This window comes from Convolutriloba macropyga, chromosome 3 (assembly GCF_964194025.1).
Source record: "Convolutriloba macropyga chromosome 3, txConMacr16.3, whole genome shotgun sequence".
In the NCBI taxonomy this organism is placed as follows: Eukaryota; Metazoa; Xenacoelomorpha; order Acoela; family Convolutidae; genus Convolutriloba; species Convolutriloba macropyga.
Window position 1 is genome coordinate 22,068,896 of NC_134470.1, and position 10,096 is coordinate 22,078,991.

A 10,096-nucleotide genomic window follows, 5' to 3' on the forward strand; every position below is an offset into this window, starting at 1 on the left:
CAGTTTACCTGCACTTTAATCTGAGTTTTCAAATGTTTTTCCTCGTGGAAATCCGGGTACCTAATATAAATCTGTTTTATAGAAAATTTCTATGTAGTGTTTTCTCTGTTAAGTGCACGTATCATTTTCTTTATTTATCGTTTCCTTCAATTTACTGACCGTGTGGTAATTTACGGACCTTAAAATAAATCTGTTTAGAGAACCCAGGGTTCGTATTTTTTGGTCGCTAAAACTTTAAGGCACGTGTAATTAGCACGTGCAAAAGTGGAATGCTAAGTTTGCGGCCCAACCGCAGTAGGGAACCAAATTTTTGGCGGTGGGGCCAAACCCACTAATACTTTTGACGTTTCCCATCAGAACCTGAAACGAAAGCACTTGCCTCGAATTGGAGCAGAAAATTGTTGAAATTGCTGAAAAACAAGAAAAAATTAGGGAAATTGTCGAAAACTTTTCGTTTAATAGTTTAAAACTACTTTTAATTTTAATTAAAGCTTAACCCCTTCGTACCTTTTGGTTCTCTAAATAAGTCAGAACATGAATCTTAGCCCCCCCCCCCCCTCGTGTCTGGGCACTAAGTCCCTCGGGCCGCTAAGATTCATGTGCTAACATATACTTATTTGGGTAATTTCTAGGTAATGTTTTCTATGTTAGTTGCATGTAACATTTGTTTTCGTGTATTGTTACCTTCAAAATTTGCTTGCCTGCAAAGAATGCCGGTAATTTTACCAAGACAATCTATAGAGTGTGGATTTGTTGCATTTCAACAATTATCACCTTTTCATTTTGATTTGATCGGCATTGTTCCCATTTTAAAGATGTGTTATGAGTAACCCCTGCAAGCCTGGTCATTGTGATTGCTCTGTAGTCGGATCTGTGGATTCATCAAATGTTTTTAGTCTCTTCCTTAAAATTGATATAAACAACCTTGTTTGCTTAAATGAGTCGGAGACTGATAGTGGTCGCAAGGTTTTCAGAGAATGGGACGACAGGTTGAAACGTGATTGTTTCGTTGAGAGTGATGTTGATGAAGAATTGTTGTTTAATATACCCTTCACGGGAATTGTGAAGTTGAAAAAGATTTGTGTTATGGGGCCCAGTGATTCTTCTCACCCAAAAGTTCTAAAGTTGTTTAACGTAAACTCGCCACTGCAGTTTGAAGATTGTGCAAAACTTGAGCCCAGTCAAATTTTGTCCCTGGCAATTGATACAGATGGAAGCTTCCATTATCCGGTAAAGCAAACGAAATTTCAAAACTTATCGAATTTAAGTCTGTATTTTGTTGAAAACTACGGAGATGATATTACACGGATTGATTATATTGGTTTACAAGGAGAATATGTTCGAGACTTCCGTGACAAAGTGACCATTACAAATTATGAAATTGCTGCAAATCCTGCCGATCATAAAAATCCGATGACCGATTTTGTATCTCATGGAGTTTCATGATATTCTTGCGTCTCTTAAATAATTCAGCTTGTATAATAAAAGTAATGTAATCTTTTGAGTGTCGGAGAAATTTATAGGACCTTTAGCAAATTTTAGGCCGAAATTGCTAAAGGCAGCTCGTGTTACCTTAGAGGTATTACTAGTTACTCAATATTCTTCTTTATATTCACAACGCCTCAAGTGGACATTATTATTGAAGTCATGAGCGTTTTTTTTTTGTAAATTACAGAGATGGATGATCGGTATATCTGATTCCCGTTGCTACTTTCCGTTTCGAAAAGGACTATCAGTTTTTTCCGTTATTCTATGGCGCATTGTATGTAGATGTGGAATTTGCAATCCTTGGAAGATAATGTGTGGGTGCAGACCACCCCTGGACCACCCAAACGAGCGTGCAGACCACCCGTGGGTATGAGTGGTACCCATAGTTTTCAAAACTACTGTTTGTTGGAATTACTTCTTGATAGAAGCTTCTAAAATGGACACGGTTTCATACTTTTTTTAGTGAAAAAAGTAATCACGAATATGTCTTTTTGACTTTAATTGCTGCAAGTTTAAAAGACAATGCGTTTTTGCTTTAATTTTTAAAAGCTGCTTTAATGTTGCATATTGGGGGCTCACTGTTCAATATTGGGGTAGAAAATACCCCTTTTTTACTTTAGTGTCTTTAACTGCTGAGAAACCGTAGTTCTTTTATGGTTCTTCTCATTCCACGCTTTGATAGCTCGGTAAAGTTATGTTTGTTTCATCTTTTATTTCAAGTCGAATTCTTGCCTATCCGTGGCCTATATGTGGTCCAACTATACATCTCTTTTTACTGATTGAAGACCTTATTTTCCTCTCGATGTTCTATTTTTTTATGAAAAGAGCTTACTTAGTTCTCATTTTCCAAAAATATATTCATTGAGTTTTACACCTTGACTCCTGGCACGTTAAAGTAACTTGCTATTGGTAGTTTTTATAGTGTTCGGTGTAACACAGTCGATATCGAAAGGTATCTCATAAAACTTGAGCCGACCAAAGCAATATGTCCTGATGGCATTGGAAATCTCATTCTTAAAAGGACGTGCTAAAACCCTTTCGAAATCAATTGAACTTGTTTTCCAGACCATTCTTAATAAATGGTCTTTCCCGTGTTTTTGGAAGACTAGCCAAATCAGTCCCATTTTTTTAAAAAAGGAGACAAAGCTGATGTCACCTGATACAGACCGATCAGCCTGCTCTGCTGCCTTTCAAATGTACTTGAAGAAATCACCGACATCATTGCAACAACTTCTCTAAACTGCTGTAACTTGGGCTTCAATTTATGTAATGGTGAACCCAAGGCTTCGACCTAAATCCTGCTCTATCAATATTACTAGTATTATAATGGAACGATCTAAAAGGTCAGCTTTACAATGTTTGGTCTTCCGACATCTACTGAAATTGCGAATGGGTCGGTTTTTTCTAGTCTGTGCTCGAAAATAGAGAGCTTGAGAAAGAGATCGACGCATCAATTTATAATGAATTGTTTATAGGGGTATCGATTAAATCGCGTGATCATTTAGCATACGGCACAATATTACTTGACACAATTATAGAATTGCAATTTGTTACGCACTGATTTTTAAGGTCTTTCTCGTGGTGTTATTGAGATCCATATTTGAAATAAATAATATGAATTATTGTCTTTTTTCAAGGACTTATTTTGGTGTTTCACAGTGCGGTTTTTAGCGGATATATTTTTTATAATTTAGCTAGTAATAGCCTTTTATTGAGGGGTTCGGATGCGCGATATATCCACTAGTTGCCTTGGGTTTTAGAGCTTTATTTAGCCGCAATATAACACTAAAGAAGCCTGTTCTAACTTAGTTATTTTTGGGAAGAATTTCCAGTTCAATCTTTAATTATTATAACAGAAATGATGACAAAGTTTCAATAATAGAATAAGAAGTTTTAAGTTTTTTGCTGAGTTTGATTAGCAACTGATCGCTAGGCTGGTTCTCCGGTGTTTTCCTGATAGTCGTTCCGCAGGGCTGTACCTTGGGCTGTATTGGTCCTTCGCAAATATTTACTGATCTACAAGTTGGGCAATTGCCGGCTTTTGTACGTCTCTTGATGTTTGTTAAGTACATATACAAGTTCCGTATTAGCACCTACTTTATCAGAATAATTACTTCACCAAGTACATAGTTTCTTATGAAGTTATTTACCAATTATGCGAATTCATCGTCAGGGAACTCAAAAAAGTAAATATTGAGGCTTTTAGGTACTTGATATGTTTATCAGTAAACTGTCAATCTGCGGTTGTTTTTAATAAACATAAACAAATTAGAGGTTACCAGCCTAGATGGAAATACTAGCTATATATGGCCTTGAGATCTATCTGAATATGAACTAAATTATGGCACTTATTTATGGATTTTTAAGGGAAAATCATCACGTAACTATGAGGGACGAAATAGGGGCGTGACACAATTGCACAAAAATTGAAATGAATTTCTACAAAAGCGACCGTGGCATCTGATAAACCAAGAGCAGGATGGTACGTGCTGATAGAGCAGGTATCTTTAAAGTAGATGCAGCTCTTTTGTTAATGATGTTGACAAAAAACCAAATATCTTGCTCGGTTAACTGGCACACTATTGGTAGCTAGTGTGAAACATTAAGAAGTTTATAGTCACCTCCTCTAAAGCCCCACTTTAACTTTCTATAATTTTAGTGCTCCATCTTTCGAAGACATTTCACATCTGGAAACCATGCTTGAGAGTAAAGTCGATAGAAACGAGCTGAATACAAGAATTTTAACGAAGAATTAAAGGGAACATTTGGGTAAGAAATTGAATGTCCGACTAGCTTCTGCAAGTTTACCTCTGCGGTGACAATTATATTTCAAATTATCACCAACACCAACGACCAAATCCAAGGTAACATTAGAACAGCTTAGTTTAAAACCGCTGCGGCTCAGATCTGCCTCCTGATTTTCGTTAAATGCAAAAAATGACATTTCGATTTATATAAATTCAAACCATTTTCTTGATCATATGTAAAGCAAATAGCCATATAATTGAGATGCCAGTGATCATATTGTTTCCTGACAACCCCAAACTTTGATTAGTCTTATGAAAGGAAGACGGCTTCGTTTAATTTCATCTCCGATATTTCTCACGCTGAAGACAAGTTAATTTTTGGAGTCGTTATTTTCATTTTAACTTGTCATTGAGTTAGTAATTTTTGTTGTCCTTTTGGAGCAATTGTGATGCTTTTTTGTTTTGAAAAAGGCTTTATCTTTGACATTATGACGGTTGTCGTTTTTCTCGTCGTTCCGTTGTTGTTTCCTTCTTAATAGATTAAGTTTCATGCCATCGAATTAATCCTAAGTCGAAATTGTTCGATGTGAACCAAAGATTTTCGTGATATTGTTGCTGCGGACTTTTTGAACGAATTGGAAACTTGTCGAAACTGTTTTGAACATGTCCTGGAAATTTGTCTTGGAAACTATTTCGAACATTTTTTGGATAATTTTCGAGTCAAATAAGCCATATTTTTGCGCCAAGTTTAACAAAATGAAGGTTTCATTGCAATCTTTTATGAAAAATTTGATTTTTTTGAAAAAAAAGTTTCCATATTAACCATTAGCTTGTATTTCCAAAGCTGTCAGTGTGTAAGTTTTAAGATTTAATCCAGAAAAAAATCTAGACGGAACAATTGTACTCAATTGGCCCAATTTAGACGCATTTTCATCATTCGCCAGACATTTTGCCAGTTTCTGAGCAATTTGATTCTTCCTGGCATACCTCGGAAAATATTACTGCTTCATGTTGGTTGATTTTGTCAATGATTGTTGGTTTTTATTTTAATTGCATTTTGAGAAAAAAGTAAAAAATAATAAAGAAACCAGCTGATTTCCAAATAATGATTCTTGAGCCAATGAGAAAAAACTTATTCAAAAAGAGTCAACCTATGTTATCTTCTCAAGTTTGAAAAAGACCTGGCCTTATCGTTGTGGTCTTAAGGCAAAGCTTTATACTGGGCATGCTTCACATTGAGAACGCAAAACTGGAGTCTAAGGTTGCAAAATTTTATGCAAACAGTACACGCTGATGAATGTTCTTTTTAATAGTTGCCCTCATCCTCTCAGCCGGCTATTATAGCGCTCCTAATTTTTTTTACTTCGTCGAACAAAAAATATTTCGCTTTACCTCATTTTACCGCTTTTTCAACATTTTGCGTGAAATCTTTTTGACTTCTCTAGGCTAGTTTCTCTCTTCTCTCATTCTGCTAAAAGTGATTTTGAACATCAGTTGCTCAGCAAAGCAATTCAAAATGAACAGAGTCAGTATAAAAAATTTGAACGTCGTTCCTATAAGTCTTAGTTACCATCTCTAATGCTTATTGGTATTGATAGTAGCCCCTGTAGCCTCTCTCTAAGAAACAGAAGTACGTTATGTTCAACTACGAAATGCCATCAAAATAAATCGGACTTAAAGAATGTTTTTGTACAAAAATCTTTTTTTTTTCAATATCTTCTATTCTTTCAATCCCAATCATGCTTGTTGGAATCAACGGCGGCTATTTTCCGTTAATCTGCCGGGAATGTTTTAACTTTTTTTCTTGAGGTAAACGTGACATTGTGATTAATGTCCAAAACGGCTCAGAATTTTTTCAATACGATTGTTTTTTTTTTGTATGGAAGTTGTCGTAAGAGAAACACTTGGAGTCTTTAATAAAACAATTTTTGAGCGCAAAAAGCACGTATAATGCGGAAACTGAGCTTTTTTGTGAGTTATGAAAGACCTTCTAATAACTGCGCAATGATTTTTCAGATCTCGAATTTTTCGATTTGCAGTTAGTTGTTCTAATTTCATTGAATTAAAAATTTAACGTTTTATAATTTGTTTTTGGTGATTCGTAGTATTCCTGAAGTTTGTTGACTTTCTACGTTTGGTAGTTTTCTTTTCTTATTCTCTAAATATCTGATTCGATTAATTTAAAACAATTTTTGCTGCTTTTTTAAACAAAAATATTGCTTCCATAGCCAAGAAAATGTCCACTAATGAACATCTGTTCAGAGCTGGTATCAATGATTTGAGGCCAAAGTTCTTTCGCGCTGGCGGTTTTTCATTTTTATTCGGTTTCTTTAAGAAAATTTTATGTGAGAACTTATTGTTTACAAGAAATGATATGTTATTACATCACTTTCAATCCAACGTATTGTTAAAAGAATACTTTGGGCGAAAAATTTTCCAAATGCAACTTGGTTTTTTATTTTGCCAAACAGATGATGTTTGTTTTTTATTCTTCGTTTCTTGGGCCTCTAAGGAAAAATTTTAGTCTTTTTTCGGAATCCAACGTGCATTGTTTTCTTGTGTAACAATTTCAATCATTTTGAAAACTGTAGACATTCTCGTAGAAGTATAATACAAGAGAGGATGGATTGATTATGCGCAATCAATGCAATATTTCAGAAAAAAGAACTGTTGTACTGTCGTAGCCGAAATTTTTTTTTTGCAATCTAATAAAACAAAAAACTGCGCACAAATGCTATCTCAAACGCTGTTGAAGGTCTATCAGAATTGTAGCAGAGGCAGTATGGAGTGATGAAGCGCAATCATACTTTTTTAAAATTCAATCGTTTAAATCTCAAGTCTACAACGGAACTCATGTTGAGCTATTTTTCCATTAAATAAATTTATGACAACATAACCGACTAACTTCGCGCGAATTGCCGTCAAACAACCGGGGAACGTTTGGCTTCATTAGAATCCAGCTGGAGCTGAGCGATGATCGGTTATTTGTCTCGAAATCTAGTGGTCAGGAAATGTGGCGTCTGAGGGGAGTACTGAAAGAGTTAAACTCCTAAGATTGAGAACTGCCCTTCTCACAGTTGTGTCTCCCCCAGACCGTTTCGTTGAATCGAATACTTACAGACTACTAAGATAGCTGCTCAGCAACTTAATGCCCTAATGTTTTTACCTCTTTATCGCGTTTTTGAGGACAAAAATTAAAATCGTCAGACGAAAAAACCATCAGGCAAAAATACATAAACAAGACCACCGGACTAATGCGACAAAAATTGTGGAACATAAAAAGCTTTTTTTCGAAAAAAAAATTTTGGAGCCTGCTAAAACGAAATAGCAGAAATTCTATTTTTTTGATGCGTGTCTACCAATGCAGTCTACTATGAATGTGGTACTTTTCTGCGCCATGCACAATCCGTAGAGTAACGTCATCCGTCTTGTTTGTTCTCAGGAACATTTCAGAAGATGCTTCATTGTAATTCATTCGAGACTCCCGCCGTCTTCACGAAGTCGCGTTCTCGTGCAGCTCAGCTTTTTTCTTTGCTGGTTTTCTGTTGAAATATCAAGGAGATCTGTTTTAATCTTTTCTTAACTTTTTCCTGCATGATAGTTTCTTGAAGTATACATGAATCAGTGTTTTATTGAGGCCGGAAAATTTTCACCCCTTTGCAGATATCATTTGTTTTCTCAAATTCTGCGGCGTATCAAAGAAATTAAAATGTTATTGCAATAGCATTGCTGTTTTTACTGGGCAGTCTTTGGTAACATTTAAGAGCATGAATGTGTTCCTCAGATGTTAACAAGTTTGTATTACTTCGTACCTGTGCAGAATTTTTTTGAAACAAAACCTAAAGCCTACCCTGGGAGAGAAATGGTTTTTGTCCATTAGAAAAATAAATTGACTTTCCGGCACTTTGATGAGGGGATCCTTTTTGTATATCCTTTCAACCATGCCACTAATCGACCGAACTGCCGAGAATATTGCTGAAAAGACGCTCACAAAGACAAAAGAAAGACAGGCATGGTTTAACAAAAAAATTGCAAATTGAGCAAAAAGTTTTGTGCGCGTCAAGGTACCGACATCTACTTGTGCTTTTCTTGTCTCAAAGTTGCGTTTGGTCTTTTGAGCCGATAATATAAGCGAAAATTTTTTTTTGCTAGGGTAGGATGCAGTTGATCACGCAACACAAATCGAAAAAAAATACATAAAGCGTTTTGTGTGATTATCCCGTTTCTTGCTCTAATGTTACCCTTCTAAATTAGGAATAATCCTATTATGCCTTTTAGTTGGGTTTTGCTTGAGTTTTTATAATTTAGGAGGTACATGCTTTTCGAGTTCTTCAGTGCCTTTTCTGGACTATTGGCTGCTTGGTTGGTATTTAGGTGATTCTATTGAAACAGACCTAAAATTTGTGCTATTTTTCGTTTGGAGGGCTTTAACGCTTTCGTTTGCAGACTTTAATGATTACTCTAAACTTTAACGAGTCGTTTAAAATAATGACTTCGATCCGCTGTGTTTAATCATCTCCGATATTTTCTCTCGCGCTGGCGACAATTTTTTTGTCCTGACTACTTTATATTGATTCAGGAAACTCCCCTACGGTCTATGTGGAGTCTAGATCTCGTATAGATGAGATGTCTTTTTCGGAGCTGTTTTTAATTTCTTGAAATAACAGGAGGATCTATTTTAATGTCTCCTGTTTTAAACGTTTTTTCCTGCATGTTATCTCCTTGAACTCTAATTTACATGTGTTAATTTTTTTGTTAAGGTTGGGACATTTTCAACTCTTCTGACGTTAACTTTAATTCTCTTCAAACTCCGTCCGTGAAGTTTATCAAAGAAGTTGAAATTTATTTGCAATAGCGCGTTCCTGTTTTACCCCGACATTCTTTTCTGCCAGCATTAGAGAGCTGACACTAAAATTGTATCCTATCGGATTAACGACTGATGTGCCTAATAGTTGGCAGGAATCTTTTGGGCTATTTAGTATCGACCAGACATTCGTTATGGTATGTCATAGATGTCAACAATTTTGTTGGACCTCCCACCAGTGCTGATAAATTTAATCATAACTTTTAGGCGCGAGTTATCGTAACCAGATGGTTTAAACTCTCGATCTAGTAAATTGGAATTTCCTTCCGTAATATCACTCCTTCAAACTACTATCCTGGAGAAAGAAATTGTTTTTGTCCATCAGAAAAATAAATCTCACTTTTTGATGAGGGGAACCTTTCATACATCCTCTCAAACATACTACCGATTGCTTGAACTACCGATAAGTCGATGGAAAGACGGTTACTAAGACAAGTGAACGCCAGGCATGGCTTAACAAAAATGTTCACTGAGCAAACAAGGCGGCTCGGTAATGTGCGATGGCACATAAGGTTCCGACCCCGCCCATCCACAATTTTGGCATAATTGTCTACCAAATGAGGAACAGATAGAAAAACCCAAAAACTATTTTTTGCGAATCCCAAAAAAGCCCAAGTCTTTTTCAAAAAATTCTGTATGAACGATAAGATAGCCTCCAAAGCAAATAACTCAGTGGAGTAAAAATTGATGCATTAGATTGCTGTAATATGTCAATATTAAGAAAGCGAGTCAAGACGAACAGCAAAATCAAACAACAACAACAAACATTAATTACATCAAGAAATTTATGTCCCTCTTAAAAACTAAATTTAATAACAAAGTCAACATACCGTCAGATAAACCTAAAACTAAACAAATATAACTTATAAATCACCAGAAAACATATGCGACCAGTCCATAAAAAGGTTTGGTAACAATTATACAAAAAAGAACAAAAACAGTAAAGTAAAAAAATTAACTTATTTTTTTGAAACAGTTAACTTCAAAGTAATAAATA

At 35.5% G+C, this 10,096-nt stretch overlaps 1 protein-coding gene across 1 annotated transcript; it reads left to right on the forward strand.

Annotated features, from left to right (window-relative positions):
* The first annotated feature begins 608 nt into the window (after positions 1–608).
* LOC142336944 (PITH domain-containing protein 1-like) lies at positions 609–1,487 on the forward strand. Its single transcript, XM_075385935.1, has one exon. The coding sequence runs from the start codon at positions 823–825 to the stop codon at positions 1,444–1,446; it is 624 nt and encodes a 207-aa protein (XP_075242050.1). The 5' UTR covers positions 609–822; the 3' UTR covers positions 1,447–1,487.
* The last annotated feature ends 8,609 nt before the right edge of the window (positions 1,488–10,096 follow it).

Coding starts and splice junctions, on each gene's coding strand:
- LOC142336944 (XM_075385935.1), top strand. CDS start 823: ATGAGTAACCCCTGCAAGCCTGGTCATTGTGATTGCTCTGTAGTCGGA.